This window comes from Gobio gobio (genome assembly GCF_949357685.1).
Source record: "Gobio gobio genome assembly, chromosome: 14".
In the NCBI taxonomy this organism is placed as follows: Eukaryota; Metazoa; Chordata; class Actinopteri; order Cypriniformes; family Gobionidae; genus Gobio; species Gobio gobio.
Genome location: NC_137107.1, coordinates 24,799,104 through 24,817,179, shown reverse-complemented (window position 1 = coordinate 24,817,179; position 18,076 = coordinate 24,799,104). Strand labels below are relative to the sequence as shown.

The following is an 18,076-nucleotide window of genomic DNA, read 5'->3' as shown; positions in this document are numbered from 1 at the left end:
TAGCCAAGGGCCAGCGCTGTGCGCAGCTCAACCTCGGCTGAGAACTACCCTCATGCCCTAAGCAGGGCGGAGGTGGCCTGCCAGTGGCACTGCCACCCCACCGATGAGGGTAGTGAGAGAGAGGAAAACTTTATACAGATTATGGCCCTATTGGTGTTCCATATTTTGGCACCAATAGTTCCATAATGCAAAAGCCTTCCAACGCACATCCGGGAAAGGCAAGGGGCAGGCAAGGCGATTTATGCGTTGCACTATGCCTCAGCCACCCGGGAAAGCATGGCTGTCGAGCATGAATCGGATTCAGCACGATCGCCCACTATTATAGTGGGAATCTCAGCATCATCTTCATTTTCAACACATAACAGCCCTCTCTCCGATGCAGCGATTGACATCTGTCGTCTGCTAGAGCCCCAAACGAAACGCTAGGTCCTTTTTTTTTTTTTTTTGTTATTTTATTTCTTTTTTTTTTAGGACCAGCAATCCCATCTGTAAGCTACCAGCAGACATGTGAGACAGTGGGCGTGGCCGTGAGACGGCACACGGCGCGCTGAACACTCAAGCCCCTATGAAAAAAGGCAAGACGAACAGCGCGCCGACGTGGCTATGCTCTCATTAGAGAGCATAGACCACCCACAAACACAGTCTCAACATGCGTAGCCGCCGAGTGACACGCGCTGAGCTGCCGTGGCAACCCGCGCTGTCACTCGGCAGCTAGACGGCACACGGCGCGCTGAACACTCAAACCCTCACGCGGAAGGCAAGATGACCAGCGCGTCGACGTAATCCCGTTCCCCTGAGAGAACATGGATCACCCACGAACACAGTCTCAACATGTTTATGCGAGAGGGATCGTGGCCGTCAGGACAGGAAACAACCGCATCCAGAAACGCACGAGTGGAATGACGTCTTGAAAAAGACGCAGTGTCACACCCGTGTTGCTCTTTTGTGAGGAAACGCTCTTTAAACAGTGCTGAAGCACCCAGGGGAAGACCGCGGCAACACACAGGTGGTAAGTGCAGTCCTGTGGTGCACTCACTGAAACAAACGCCCTCACCAGACCGACAGTTGCTGTGAGAACAGCAGTTTGTTATGCTGATGCAGCGGTGAACATGCGGTCGCACTGATTGTGCCTTTTCGCCAACACAGAGCGTCCTTCTCGTTCTCTGGAGCATCTCTCTTGCAGATAGGCTTTCTTTTAGAAAAGCAGGCTTGCTTCATCAACGCCGTTCGGCTCCGAAGTGAATGACGTCAGTGCGATGCTCTCGCTTCCTGTTTATACCCGCGGCGCGGGGCGGAGCGCGAGATGCAAATCTCGCACGCCAATGGCCCATTGGCCTGTTCTCTAAATCTCGAAGCTGATAGGGGCTCTCTAAAGTGATCCCAATTCGTCGGTATTACCGACGTACGTCGTAGTGACCGACTGAAAGGGAACTATTGTGCTGCTTAGTAATATTGTGGAAGCTCTGATTCTTTGAATAATAAAAAAATTCAAAATAACAGCATTTACTAGAATTTTCTGTAACAATTTAAAGTACTGTCACTTTTGATCAATTTAATGTATTTTCATAATTCTTTAAATAAAAAGTTCAAAACACCAACATTTGTTTTAAATGTAAATAATTTGTAAATGATACAAATGTCTTTAAATGTCACATTTTATCAATTTAATGCATGCATAAAGTATAAATTCCCTTAAAAAAAAAATCTTACTGACGCCAAACTTTTAAATGGTAGTATACACTTGGCCAGATTGATTAAAATTGAATCTCGACTCAATTCTAACTGTAATAAATTGTCCATGTGTCAATATACAGTACATATACAGAGCGTGTGAGGTCTTCCACTCACCTTCCACGGTCACATTGTCAACAGAGAGCTGCAGGCTCTTCCCACGGCGCACCACCTTCACAGAGTGCCACTCATTGTCATTCAGCTTATGCCCTGCGAACAGAGTCTCCGGTCCTTTACCTGCAAAGAGAGAGGGCCAAAGTCACACACCGCTACAAGCTTCCTATCTTATCAATACAGCACAGTCTACCTCACAGGCCTGGTGCTCTCCCTCACACACACAGGCATACAAATACAGACACATACTCGCAGTGAACTGACAGGACATATCTACAAACTCAAACGTTTCCAGAGAGAGTGCAGACACGCATACTGACACTCATGAGCATACCTACACATGCAAACACGCATTTACATTTCACACAATCACGCGCCCACACAAAACATACACACTGAGACTCTCAAGGAGAATCGTGACACGTACATATGGTGTTCTTCTAATACTTTCTGTGAGCCTGTATAGGGTATATATAATGCATTCTTTAAGAGCTATCTACCTGTATTTAAAATCGGGTCAATACAAACTATTAGAGTTGCAGAGGTAGGCTACACGTGTGTGAAAATTATCATGCAGTGTACATTTGCTTTTCTATGGTATTTGGAAAAAAGCAACCAAACATAGAATCTCATCTCCTTTCCTATTCGATAGCCTGTCAATTTGTGCCACACACATGCACACACAGTAACTTGTCCTAAAATGGGGTATGGCTGAATAAAGCTTAACTAAATATCATTTGTAGCACACCTCCCTTCCAATAATCGTAATTAGCTTTGTTACTTTAGATATGAAATAAAGTCTTCAGTTTAATACAAAAATGTAAACTTTAAAAGCCATTTTGGCGCTCTTTAATGTGACCGGTTGCTGTAGCCCCCTCAGTTCAAGTGGCACGCAAATTGATCACCTCTTCCACTTTACTACTAGTCACAGCACGGAATAAACATGAATGAACATCAGAAGGTATGTTGAAAGATATAGTATATATTGTATATTATATGCCTTAAAAAGCACACACACACACACACACACACACACACACACACACACACACACACACACACACACACACACACACACACATACATATTTGATAAAAACGATAAAAAAGCTGTATTTTCAGTGTTACATGATCCATTAGAAAACAGTTGTGCTGCTTAATATTTTTCTGGAAACCATAATACTGTATACAAAAGTTCAAAAGAACAGCTTACTTACTTTTTTGTCTTCATATTAATGCCATAATTTTTTTCATTCAGACCGATTTGCGAATGTTGAACACACAAAAATTATAGGCGGAATTTATTGCGTGAACAGCACAATAGCCTCATCTCACATGACTTTTCACATTAATTCTCAATTACAACAAACTCACGGCACACTTTGGGCCTTTCCCAAATGGCACACTTCATGTGCACTTTCGGTCTTGTGGACAAATGGCCGCTGCATGGCCGTCTCCATTAAGTCCACAAGACCGTAGGTGTCCCATTCGCCCTTTAAGCTTAAAGAAGGGTGCTCGTGAGCGCTCCCGTTGCGACTGCTATGCGCCCTCGACGCCCCGCAAGTTTGCGAGCTACGCAGCAGACTTCTACCCGGCAGTCAAAGCGGCATTACGTCGTGAAAGTGCGGACTGAGGGGAAGACGTGAGGATTTAGGGTGTCCCATTTGGGACAGGGCCTTTAGGGCAGGGGTGTCCAATCCTGCTCCTAGAGGGGGCTAACAACCTGCAAAGTTTAGATCCAACACATTTGCCTGGAAGTTTCTAACAGAGATGGTCTTATTATTGGGAGATACGAAGGTCTGTGGCTCTACCATTTGAGAATAATATGAAAATGTAAACTGCAGATGCTTTACTCTGCAAAGTGCAAACATTTCACAAATACATGATGAAGACCCAGCAATGTATTAATCTTTTGAATTAGCTTCGGGTCATCACAAATGATAGCAGCTCTGAGTGTTCTCCAATAATGCCTGATGAATTAGGAGAACACCTGACAAGACAGCAGAGACCATTCCTTCATACAGAATCTCCAGATCCTTCAGATCCCCAGGTCCATGTTGGTGCTTCTCTTCAGTTAACCCGACTCATTTTCTATAGGGTTCAGGACATTATGTGCTCAGTGGCACATTTGTGTGTTGATTTTGATGTTTGTTTTGGATCATAGTCCTGATAGAAGATCGAACCACGGCCCATTATAAGATTTCTAGCATAGGCAGCTAGGTTTTTATTTTTTTAACTGTTGGTATTTAATAGAATCCATGATGCCATGTATGTGAACAAGAAGTCCAGGACCTCCAGAAGAAAAATTAAAGATCCGGCAGTATATTTAACCGTGGACATAGGGTACTTTTTATTTGTTTTCACCAAACCCAGCTGATTGCCAAAAAGCTTTTGTTCAAGTTTCATCTGACCACAGAAGCTGGTCCTTTTTAAAGTTCTAGTCGTGTCTGACAACATGCGTTTGTTTTTGGATGAGAGCAGAGGTTTTTTTTTTTCTTCTTGAAAATCTCACTTATAAGGATTTCTAAGGTTGCCAATAATTGTGGCCAACGTGAAAAACACTTATTTTATAATGTGATGTTGGGTAAGTTACTCGAATTACATCTTCACCAGTTTAATTAGATTATTGTACTAATTATTTTTATTATTATTATTATGTACTAAATTATTGCATTACTTATTCATTTCTAAATTTCATATCAACCACTGCCAGTTGAACAATACAGGGATAAACATGAAACTGCTCTTTTAATTCTTTTAAATAAATAATATAAAATTGCATAAATTATTATTGAACTGACCAGTATTCAATTAAGTATTTAAAGGGAGAGGTTTACATTAAAAACATACATTTTAACATTAGACGTTATATTTTGATGTTAAAGGGGCACTTCAGCGCTAGGAAGATGAATGTGTATTTAAACTGTGTCATTTATGTAGTAGAAATGTGAAATTATTTTTGAATTTGGTGCCTTCTAGACTGAGAAAAGACAGAAAATGTATTTTTGTCTCATGTGGATGAAAGACAACAACTCCCAGAATGCACTTGATTCGCTGAGGCCACTCCCTACACGGCCCCCAGCATCGTTTTGATCTTCAAAATAATACAATAATTTTGTTCAGTTAGAGAATAAACAATACAATTAAAAACTGAACGTGTCTTTTCAATAAAGTGTGAGTGAGCCGAACGAAAGTCTCGAGAGCTGACAAACGCAGCTGAAGGAGTCAGATCTCATTCAGCACGAGAGGAAGTAAGAGCTGAGGTAAGCGCGGCTGTCATTCTCAGCGCGTGTCCAGTCTGGCGCGTTTTCTTATCGCATATGGAAGCTAAACTTTCCTAGGAATTCATTAAAGTTGAATCACTCTCTTTGCTCCGCACTGCTCCGTTATTAATGCCCGAGGCCGAGCCGAGCACATTTACATTCTGTGTGTGAGATCTCATGCGGAAAACATGCGGAACAGCTCCCTCTACTGGCTGTAGTCTATAACCTCTGGCCAAAAAAATCCTCAGATGACGCAAAATGACCATATTTGCATCATCTGAGGATTTTTTCTTTCCAGAAATAAAATGAGTAATTCTCCAATCTCAGGGGGATATGAGGGGGGAAAGTACCATAATTCAAATATACTACGGGTTTTCTACTGATACAAAGCTTAATGCTAAATCACTGAAGTAACCATTTAAATCCACTATTGATTTATATAGAATTGTACAGTTTTTAATACAATTACATCAGAAGTAACTTATTAAATTATAGAAAATTGAAGAGTAATCCCTTACTTTACTTTTTCAAGGGAAAAGTAATTAAATTACAGTAATTAATTACTTTGTGATAAGTTACACCCAACACTGATTACATCCCAACCATTGTGATTGTTAAAAGCTATTTTCATCTGCAACTGCCAGTTCAGCTCTGCTAATGACTAAACTACTGTATAAATAGGCTCTTTGTTTCTCTTTTACACTTGTCACTTATAAATACAAACCACATTAATTCAGTGTCTTTAAACATTGCTTCAAAAAACTATTGAAAAGCAGTTCTGGCGCTCATTATAACAGAGTAACAGACTGGTGACGCCTGAGCATTTGTCTGTAACATGAGACAAACGCATTATACTTAAACTGAATTGAAATGAAATTGAATTGGCCCTGGGTATGTGTATAATCATCTTACAGGCTCAGGAGTTTTATGGCCGAGGAACAAAACAGCACTGTGCCTCGGTACACAGGTTTAAAGTGACAGTACACACACGCACCAAATCCCTCACAGACCTCAGGAGTCCGACCGCCGACACGAAACCAATCAGCAGCAGTGAACGTTCGCCGATAATATGCTAAAGTAACGGTTTTGAGATGCGCCTGCTGCCAGGTTGGCCCCGGTTGGCGTGGGCTCAGAGGTGCCTGGGGTGTGCATGGAAAAATGGGTCAGGCCGATGCAGCTGCCTCAACCTTCATCTTGCGGAGCGGCTACCGCCTGACATGGCGGTTCAAAGCCCCTCAGACTGCACTGCTGGCTACTCTAATTGGCTCTGTTGGAATCAACAGACCCTCCGAGGAACAACGTCAGCCTATTTGTAGGGGTGTTGTAGCACTCGGAATCAGATAAACCTTCCACGGATGACTTCGTATAAGCCAAACATCTGCTTTTAATCTGGGAGGCTGTTTGCAGTTGCACCGTACTGTAGATACAGTACTCTACATACCTGTAGGTAAAACTCATACCGACCAGGTATGTGTGACATTCTTTGCATCGGAATGTGTCTGTGTCATATCATCCCTCTAATTAGCTCTTCCAGCTCTGGAAAAAAAAAACACACACAGAATAAGCGAGCAGGAGGCAGAGCGAGGGGGAGTTGTCTTTCTACACCTTCTGGCAGCTTGTTAATTAAATTTAAATTGTTGCCCATCCCTGCTTTTAAATCTAAGAGCGCACGCGTCGATTCGGCTCGGCCTCGTATTACTCAGCACATCAGGTGAAACTGCGACAGCATTGATGATTCGAGCATACAACCTGTGCGTGCAAGCAAATACAGTGCTAGATATCAAGAAATGCTATATCAAACTTTGATGAACGGCTCCAGGCGTTGGAAAAAATGTCAATTATTCATCAAAACCTAATGTTAACTTAACATGAATGTGTGATTTTTGCATGGTAACGTCGCCTGAATCCGCTTTGTATTCATGACTACTCTGTGCTAAACTGCTTAAAATGCACATCATGGTGAGGAGGGAAAAAAATAGACTTCTAACAGATGGCAGAGGGCCCTAATTGGGTATAATTTACTTTAACTACCAGCATTTCTGTCTATTTAAAAGTCAATTAACATTTTACTGTCATTAAAACTTCCATCAGTCTAAATATGTTTGACATACCCATCGAGTTAATATTGAGAGCGTAGAGGGGACTGTGAAACACTTTCACAGGTTAACATATCAAATGGTCATGCTCGTCAGATTATGAATGTACTTATCCACATACGACCAAGCAGAGATTCATCATGCCGTGTGCATTATGCGCGATAAATCGCTTATCTGGTCCTAAATAGCGGGCGTGCCATAAAACTTAATATGTGTCATCAAACGCGTTTACAGTAGTTTGTAACATCTTTGATGTTAAGGATGCTACCTTCCCTAAAAAGGGATGATTTGTAGATTCTGTCCTTCAAAAAGCACTTGCTTGAGACTAAATCTGACCCTGTAATAGATGGTGTTTGTTGCCACCTGGTGGTGGAAACTGAGAATGAATTCATGATATTTTATTGATTAGAAAAGGAAAGCACTTCCACAGTCAATACAGCACTTCAGCAATGCTAGAATACAATACATATAGTAGTATATCATTTAGATTTGTTGTTTACCCTTTATTTTCATATACGGTTCGGTTGAGGCACTTATAATGAAAACAAAAAGTACCAGTTTTTGAAGGATTTACTTTTAAGCAGAAACATGAAGCTTATAATATTATAATAGCATGCACCTTTTTTTTAAACTTGTGTATTATTTGAGTTGTAACATCATTATTTTATGATTGCTTTCTGCTTTTGGCCGTTATGTTGCCATGGCAACAACGTTGTCATGTTAACATGTTGTCTTGTGGCTACACTATTAAACAGTATTTTAATGTTTACAAATTTTCCCCATTCATGTCCAATGTAAGCGCTCCAGTTTAACCCAGATTTTTGCTTTTTTAAAGCAAAGGAGGGACTGTCAAATGAGCTTAAAGGGATAGTTCATCTTGGGGAAATCTGTGTTGAATATTGTGTAATTGATACCTAAAAACATAACCCAAATATCCAGATATTTCATACACAAATACAAAAGGAGCTCAGAAAGTATAGATCTTTAGGAACACAATTGCATATTCTGCGTGGGCAGTTGCTGTTAAACGTCGTGCGTAATGCCTCTACAGTTCATTTAAAAGAGCAAATGATGCATTATGCTCTCATATATCTGTTTTTCATTGGAATTATTTTAACATTTATAATGAAAAACATTCCACAAATCCAAATTTGTTGAGTCATTATCGCCGATGAATGAACAATCTTTGATGATGCATTTGAATAGTGAACGTGTCAAAATTTCCATTACGCAAAAGATTTTCATGGCTTTTTTGGAAACCGTGTCCTGAAGCACAAACACCTACTACCTCATGACTAATGAAGTACTAGAGAGACAAATCTCACAATTAGAGGCCTAATTTACATGTAAATACTGCATGTGGCATATATTTTAATAGTCTAGAATTTCTTAAGCAAATGGAAAAAGCTTTAATCTTCAAACAAAGGAAAAAGAGGATTAAGTCACATACTGTAGCCTTGTTTTTGTTTTGTTTTTTTTACACTCAAAACCGAAAACAAAACACATCCAGTGACACACACATTTTGACACACACGTTAAAAATGAGGACATACTACTGATTATACTGTATAAGGAATAAATGTACCACAATAAGCTGACATTATACTATTATCCTACTTATTACCAAGCTACTTACCAATTAAATACACAACCATTTAAAATTTGGGGTCAGTAAAACTTTTATAATATATTTAAGTATAATAGTAAATATATTTATAACCTTACAAAATATTTTAATTTGATTAAATTGAAAGGAGCATCTCTTTTCAACTTCCTATTCATTAAAGAATCATAAATAAAAGTCACTGTTTCCATTAAAAATATTAAGTGGGACAACTGTTTTCAACATTGATAATGATAAGAAATGTGCATCAAATCAGCATATTAGAATGATTTCGGAAGGATCATGTGACATTGAAGACTGGAGTAATGATACCATCACAGGAATAAAAATTGCGTTTTACAATATATTCAAATAGAAAACAGTTCACATAAATTGCAATAATATATTACAATATTACTTTTTACTGTATTTTTACAAATAAATCCAGCCTAGATGAGCATAAGGGTGTTTTCACACTTGGTCCTTTTCAGGGGGTCTGAGCGCGGTTAGCGTGATTTTGGCCCATATGTGAACACATTTCAAACGATCTCAGACCCCTTTAAAGCGAACCGAACCGAGAACATCTGGTTCGATCTCACCATATGTCACGGTTCGCTAAAAACACGCAATCTGAACACAAACCGCTCTGGGCTTACTTGGTTTTTCTGTTCGCGAATTCCAGTGTAGTTTGGTCATCAGATGCCTCCGTACAAATCGGTTGTTCATCATGGCAGCTTCTTCTGGCAATTCTCTACAAATTGTTCGTTCACAACTTACACTTGTTTATTGCAATTTCAACCGCTTACGCACTGTGTAAGAGAGAAGCTGCGCGCCTTGCCAGTTTAAAATGGTGTTACGAGCACACACACCTACAGCGCGTGCACATAAGCCAGCTGTCACAGCGCGTGTACTAAACGGAATCTTTAGCGTCCTATTGCATTTATTTTAAAGTGTCAAAAACGCACAAGTTTCACATAAACAGGTGGTTTTGTTTTAAGTGAATGTAAACATCTGCATTACTAGCCTTTGCAGTTTTCCATTTCGATTTCTTACTTGAATGCTGTTTTAAGGCATAGGCCTACCTACTTTACCTGGAAATTTTTAAGCAGTTTATTTAATTTGCATCTTTTTTTTTATTATTTTATTGTATTGTTTATTTTTTGTATGCTGATATTATCATTGCCTTCTGCAATAAAATAAACATGATTTAAGGAAAACAATTCAAAATGTTATTTACAAAGGTGGATGTGTGATATAGCTAGTGCAAGAATATGTAGTATTGCAAAAAATATATTTTTTGTGTAAAAAGATAAACAACTCAATTCATTTATAGCAATGTTCCCCGTTCCTACTAAAGTGGACCAAAAAAGGATCCGAGTCCTCTTTCGGATACAGGGACAGTGTGAACATGAAGAGAACTGGGTCCTTTTTCACTTGGTCCACCTTTTGGTCCACTTAAAGGAGTCTGAGTTCGGTTCTTTTAAAGAGGACCCAAGTGTGAAAACACCCTAAGAGACTTCTTTCAAAAACATATACATTTTTTTTTTTTTACCAAAACCAAACTTTGAATGGTAGCGTATATTTAGATGTTCCACCCCCTTGGGAAACTGTGAGCTAATCTGCAAGTAGGATCACTAAACACAAATCAAACAATACAAATGATATTGTAGATAGACAATACTATATAAAAAACAATACTACTGAAAAACCTAAACCTCAATTCTACCCTATAAAAAAAATTAAATGTTTAGAATAAAAAATTAGTAAATGCTAAATTTAACATTAAGATTTATAAATGCTGTAGAAGTAGTTCATTGTGAGTAGTCAGTAACTAATGTTAACTTATTGTAAAATCTAATTGTAAAGTGTTACCATATTGGTGATTACCAAGATTCTTCTGTAATGTTTAAGCCAGTATATGTAAGCTCTTTAGGTCACAGTTGGCCAAGTCAAAGTCCGGACTTGAATCCTATTGAACACATTTCACACAAAATGTCATCAAAAGCACGTCTTTGAAAACAACAAGAAATTATTTGCAGGGTTCCCACAGCTTGGTTAACTTCAAATTCAAGGACTTTGCAGGTCCAATACCCTCAATTTTAAGTGAGAGAAAGGTTACATCGTGTTACAGTTTTCATGTGTCAAACACAACTATGCAAAAAAGACTCTTTTTTTTTTGCATTTATTTTTGTCCATATGACCGAGATCTGATATTCTATTTGTCGTATTTCTGTTTTTGCATAAACCTGAAGAATATTCGGTACATTGTATACTGTATTCTAAAATGATCTGATATTAACTTTTGCATGGATTTTATTGAAAAGAGAACACAATATACTGCCACTGACTGAACATATTTGAGTTCGGTTTAAGCACTGAAAACGTTGAGGTCCCATCGAAGTAGTTTGGTGCGCATGTGAACATCATGGCAAAGTACCTCACACGGGAAAAACTTAAAGTAACGTGTAAATGCACGTAACTAACATAAATCAAGCAAGTTAGTATGCATAGGCCACAAAGTGTTGGCGAAATAACACATTAGCAGACCGGAGGGAACTTTTTTCCAGAAAACGTCTTGCACAAATTAAATTCAAGCACTTTCAAGGACCTGTATGTTTATTTTAAAAACTTTTCAAACATTTTTTTCACAGATTCACAAACGTTCAAGGATTTCAAGGACCCGTGGGAACCGTGTTGGAAGTAAATAACAACAGAGGCTGTGGAAAAGTAGATAAAAACAATGCCAGCAAGAATGCAAGCTGTTATCACGGCCAAAGAACGTCATACAAAAAAAAAGTTATGTGTGAATAAAGACTATTTAGTTGTTTCAGTTTGTTATATGCCTAATAAAATGACTTTTTTTTTTGTGAGAGATTCCTAAAACATTTGTGTTTTCTCTTTATTATGACAGGCGGTCTAATAAATTTGCTAAGCACTGGATTTACACTATTTTTGATGAATTGTTTTCAGATTTGCATTGCTTCAAATCTAGCGAAACATACACATACACAAACACACAGTGCTTTTGTCTCATACATCCCACTCACACTACTTACCTTCAGAATCACTGCACTGCTAATACTGAAGGTTTCCCAACACATGGATGTAACTGCTCAAATACAGGCAATGTTCAACCTCACGCCTGATTTGGCAAATTAAGATTTCGTCTTCTATTATATGGTTTATTATCGTATTTTCCTTATGTAACAGAGTCCCACAGGGACATGAAACAGACTAGAGCATTGGAGGAGCAGTGAGAAACATATGGTGTTGAAATGGAAACTGTTGGGATGGTTATGCTTAATTTCAAACACCGCAGCAAATCGGCATATTTTGTGGAACAAAAGAGACTGAGATTGAGGGAACGCGAGAGAGAGGGGGGTGCTGGGGAAAGAGTGAGAGAGAAAGAGAGAGATGCCAACTGGGAACATGTTCAAAAGAAAATCTGTGTTAACGGTGCAGGAAGACAGGATTACGAGGGAGGAGAAGAAACTTTGGATGAATCGGGGCTGAGCATGAGAGAGAGAAAGAGACAAAAATAGCATTGCAGATAAAAGAATCACTTACTAAGGTTACAGTCTATCCCGATACAATCTGGTGGGAAAGAGAGTGAGATGGTGAGATTTAAAGGAAAATAAACTAAAATTCAAAACCACATCCTTCAAGGTTCAATCTGCAGATATACAAACAATTTTTGCATAGAGTCAACCATCCGGGGACAAGGTGAGAGTCAGAATGGCCCTCTCTACAAGGGCACACACCCCACAATCACAGGACGAGAGACAGCACATCTGAGAATCTATGTAATGACAAGACCAGATCTGTGAAACCTGGCAATTTATATATACCGTATACACACACACACACACACAAAATATTGGATTTAGCCTGTGCTTTGTCTCCTTCCTGTATGTGGGTGGTGCCAGTATGACTGTAGGCAAGGGCAGTCTGCACCAACAACCAAGAGCTCATGCTCGTTTATAAGGCTGGGCGGCCGGTAGAGATAAAAAAAATATACAGTGTAATATTTTTCAGCCTTTTGATACATATCTTAATATGCTTGCTCTGAAATGGCTTTAAATGTTTTATTTTTTATTTTTTATTGTATATGGTAAAAACTTGCTAACAATCTACTTCAAATGATTCAATAAATGAATGATATTCATTTTCAATTTCATGAACCAATATAACAATACATAAGTTACACTACTGTTCAAAAGTTTGGGGTTGGTACAATTTTTTAAAGTTGATTTTTTATGTTAAGCCCACCAAGGCTCCATTTATTTTGATCAAACATAGAATAAAAAACAGTAATATTGTGAAATATAATTAGAATTTAAAATAGTTTTCTATTGTAATATATATTTTAAAATGTGATTTATTCCTGTGATGGCAAAGCTGGATTTCCAGTCTTCAGAAATCATTCTAATATGCTGATTTGGGGGTCAAAAAAAAAACACAAATCAAACAATACAAATGATATTGTAGATAGACAATACTATATAAAAAACAATACTACTGAAAAACCTAAACCTCAATTCTACCCTATAAAAAAAATTAAATGTTTAGAATAAAAAATTAGTAAATGCTAAATTTAACATTAAGATTTATAATCCTGTTCCCATACTTTTCTTTATCATTTCTGAATCATGGCCATATTGAATATACTGTATTAGTCATTTTTGCATCTGAAGTGTAAATGAAGTAAAGAAACAAGGAAGAATGCAGAATTATTCTAATGGCAGATTCATTAGAAAACTTAAGGGCCAAAAAAACCCATAAAAATCATCACAACATTCATATTAATTTTACAGCACCACTAAAATCATTGTGAACCCACCTAGACTTGATCTCTGTAAAATGTTGTCTTACAGAAGATTCTCTGAGAATATTATTTGAAGCTTGTTATATTAAGTGGTATTGTTCGGATTCATTATTTACAAATAATCTTTCTATTGGAGAAAAAACAAAAACAAACAGCAAACATTGTCCAGGCTGATAATATGACTAAAGAGACAATAACAAAGAATAATTGATCCTACTGAATAGTGTGAGCACTCTTGGCTGTGGTGAACTCTCAAGCTGTCAACCGCTACAGAAGAGTGACCACAGACAGCCAGGGACCTGTCTCACTGTCACACTGCTATAAGACAGAAAGACTAGCTCAGACTCGACTCTCCTGTGGACTGGAACTGTCTGTAATCTTCTGTACAAACAGACGCAGTCTGCCGTCAGAGAAGGAGCCTGAGCTGAGAGGACAGTGAGAGACTTTAGAAGAATTACAATATGGTTCTTATGGGGGGAGATCAGGGGGCAATTACATTTCTTCCATCACAAACAAGCTAGACTGCTAACACTTATTCAAGCGATCTCTCTCTGCTTGAACAAAAAGAAGTGTGATTGTATTACTTTTCATATTTTCATTTTGAAGTATACAAATTATATGTAGAAGTATAAACATTTCATGAACCCCGTTTGTCTTACATTTATCATTTATAACTATACTATGTACTATAATACACACATATACATACATATATAGGCCTACATATATTTTACTTTTTAAGTTAATATTAACATCAGATGACAGCCGATATGCAATTTCATTATGGCTGTGAGGTGGATGGACAAACGTTATACTAGTTATAGTATGGAATAAAAACTATATGACAATTAAAAGTCTGAATCTTTAACATGTAATGAAATGTAATAATCTTGAAATTATTTCATAAAAAGTATCTAGTTCGATTAGGGAATTCTTGTCTGATCAGGTTATCAAAATTATTAAGACCATTTTTTAATTAATACAATTCCCATTTAAGACTTTTACTTTAAGTGCATACTATTCCTTACAACTAAAATAATTAATATCATATAAAGGTGCAACCTATTAAATAATTAGAATATGTATTTAAGTAATCATATTACTTTGAGTTGTGCACTTCTTTGAAACATGGTGGTTAATATTAGTTAGTTATATATACAGTTCTGGAAAAAAAATTAAGAGACCACTTAACATTGAGAAATTAATGTTAAGTGGTCTCAAAATTTTTCCCAGAGCTGTGTGTGTGTGTGTGTGTGTGTGTGTGTGTGTGTGTGTGTGTGTGTGTGTGTGTGTGTGTGTGTGTGTGTGTGTGTGTGTGTGTGTGTGTGTGTGTGTGTGTGTGTGTGTGTGTGTGTGTGTGTGTGTGTGTGTGTGTGTGTGGACTGGTAATCATCACGTTATGGGGACAAAATGTCCCCACAAAGATAGCAATATCCGAAATCCTCATCCTTGTGGGGACATTTTTAGGTCCCCATGAGGAAAACATCTTATAAATCAGACTAAGTGATGTTTTTTGAAAATGTAAAATTGCAGAATGTCTCCTGTGAGGGTTAGGTTTAGGGGCAGGGGCAGTGTAGGGGGATAGAATATACGGTATGTACGGTATAAAAACCATTACGCCTATGGAAAGTCCCCATAAAAGATGAAAACACTACATGTGTGTGTGTGTGTGTGTGTGTGTGTGTGTGTGTGTGTGTGTGTGTGTGTCTGTGTGTGTGAGTGTGTGTTCATGGGTTTATTGTACCTTAAGATGGCAGTTAGAAAACTCTAGGAAATTGAAAAAGATATAATTTCCCCTCTGTCTCCCCTAGTGTGTCTTAATGTGTCTTATAAAGACAAACTACATGAGTTGGTCTCTCTGGCTGTCTGCTCTGAAAGCTGCAGAAAAGATAGCCATTGAAGGCTGCAAAGCTGAGAGAGGAAGAAAGAGAGAGAGAGAGAGAGAGAGAGAGAGAGAGAGAGAGAGAGAGAGAGAGAGAGAGAGAGAGAGAGTAGGAGAGAGAGAGAGAGAGAGAGAGAGAGAGAGAGAGAGAGTGTCAAGAAAGAGATAAAGATGGAGGAATGAGGGTGAAATGCAATCTGGGAGCTAACCCAGACTTGTTCTATGAGTGCCTCACATTCGGAGGACAGCGGTGAAAGGTTACCTAGGTTGACGGTGAGTCTGACCCTTCCTCCGTCTAGCTCCAGGCGCAGGGTGTCGGCGGACTCTTTAGAGGTGGTGGCCATGAGCAGACCATAAGCCCTCTGCGACATGAAGCGCAGAGACACGTCCTCAGCCTCAGTGTGAACGGCGTGAGGCATCAGGATCTTCAGAAACATGCTCCCATCATAACTCAGCACTGCGGACTCTGAGAGAGCAGGAAAAAAACAGTACATCAGAAAACACAGGTCTCATTAAGTCATATTGTAGTAAAATTATATTTTTAATTCATAATTCGTTAATTCACTTGGTCTGTCATTAGCTAACAATGCTACATGCTAATAATTTTCATATAGTATAACAATTATGTTATTTGCTGCTCATGACTACTAAAATATTGCTTCAAGTGTATGTGCACCCTTGCTGAGTCACCAGTAACATGTCTGTAGTGGACATTGGGTGGTCATATTGCTATTCTTAGTTGCAAACAGCAGAGGGCAGGAGAGAGTTAGAAATGACACAGCAACAGCAAACAAAGGTCTATGCAGGTGGTATCTGCTGAATAGACCTGAAGTGCAGCTGTATCTTAGTATAAAAGTATATGAGTGAAGCTCTGAAGCCTTGAACTTCTTTATGAGAAAGCTCTCATCGGTGAGAAGTAATCCCATGTTTAATCCTCCCTCCCTACTGCTTTAAGCCCTACTTTCCTCACCCATCTCGCAGTTGGGGCCCAGATATCCAGTTCCAGTGCAGTCGCAAACATGCCGATTCCAGCCCTCGCGGCAGCGGCCTCCGTGGGCGCAGGGCTCGGAGCTGCACCTCCGATGTGTCTCCCTCGTACAGAAGCTGCTGACACCCGGAGAGCTCTGAAGCTCCGCCAACCGCCGCAGGTCTTTGCTGCGCCCATCTATAAAGAGGTCTCTCACACAACCCACAAAGCCCAGCCTGAGGCGGGCGGTCCACACCTCTGGCGGGAGAGGAAGACCGCCGCTGTCCTCCGGCAGACCCCCCAGATACATTTCACCATCGAGATCGAGGATCTCACTGCCCTCATTGGTGAAGAATGGCATGCTACGGCCGTTAACGGAGATGGAGCCTAGGAGACAGGAAATGAAGATTTAATAAAGAGCAGTGCTTATCTGTGAACCTATACACATCAACGTTTAGAGACATCTTGGTCCAATTTTTAATAATAGGACTGTCAATTGATTTAGAAAAAATGGTTACATGATATGTTGATTAAGCTGTAAATTATCACACAATCATTTGCTGAATGTTGCAACAATTTGCATAATTTAGAACTGAATTGACAGTGCCTTTCATGTGCAATTCAATTCCTCAATTTGAATTGGGGAAGCAAACATCTTGAATTTGGATGTAACGTAGAGGCATTAAAATAAAATGAGTCAATTCAATTAGAAAAGGACATTTTGCCACAACAAACTTTGAAATGTTGGTTTAATAAAACCTTTAAAATTGTTTAAGAAGTCTTTTTTTTTAAAAGATTGGTTGTTTTATGGACAGGGAGAACAATACAACAATGTGTAGAAAGAATAAACAATTGACAGAATGACCAACAGAAACAATAGATAGATAGAACAATGGATAGAACGACAGACAGAATAACATATACTGTAAATAGAACCACAGATATATGATGACAAACAGAACAATAGATAGATAGACAGATCAATAGAGTGGCAAATAATGTGACAGAGAAGGACACACAGAAGGTCAGACAGAACTGTAGATGGAATATATTAACAATAAAATGTAGTAACAATAAACGGATCGAACAAAAAGAATGATAGATAGATAGATAGATAGATAGATAGATAGATAGATAGATAGATAGATAGATAGATAGATAGATAGATAGATAGATAGATAGATAGATAGATAGATAGATAGATAGATAGATAGATAGATAGATAGATAGATAGATAGATAGATAGATAGATAATTAAAGAGTTAATACGATGAACATTTTTATGAATCAACACCACCCTTTATTAAAATATTATTAAAAGATTTTGTAAGCATATAGCATAATTGTGTTTTATTTGTAATAATGCAGTGAAGCATGCCAAATTGTGCTATTTATCACAAAAAAATGTAATTGATGTGCTTCAGATCCAATAATATTTTGAGTTTATATTTATTAAACCAATTTCCTTCATTGTATTAACTAAAATTTTTAATTTCACTGAACTCAATTTTAAGGCAACCAGGTTACTTATTTTTTTAAGTTAAACCAACAATATTTTTTTTACAGTGTAGATAGATAGATAGATAGACAGACATA

The 18,076-nt window shown here is 38.4% G+C and overlaps 1 protein-coding gene across 1 annotated transcript in view; it reads right to left on the bottom strand.

Moving 5' to 3' along the window:
- nrxn2a (neurexin 2a) overlaps window positions 1-18,076 on the bottom strand; it is a gene marked incomplete at its 5' end in the record, with an annotated part of 403,284 nt that overhangs the window by 258,770 nt on the left and 126,438 nt on the right. The window contains 4 exons of the mRNA XM_079834263.1: window positions 1,849-1,968; window positions 12,374-12,400; window positions 15,776-15,979; window positions 16,484-16,867. Of these exons, the coding sequence (XP_079690389.1) occupies window positions 1,849-1,968; window positions 12,374-12,400; window positions 15,776-15,979; window positions 16,484-16,867 (735 nt within the window). The remainder of the gene's footprint in view (window positions 1-1,848; window positions 1,969-12,373; window positions 12,401-15,775; window positions 15,980-16,483; window positions 16,868-18,076) is intronic.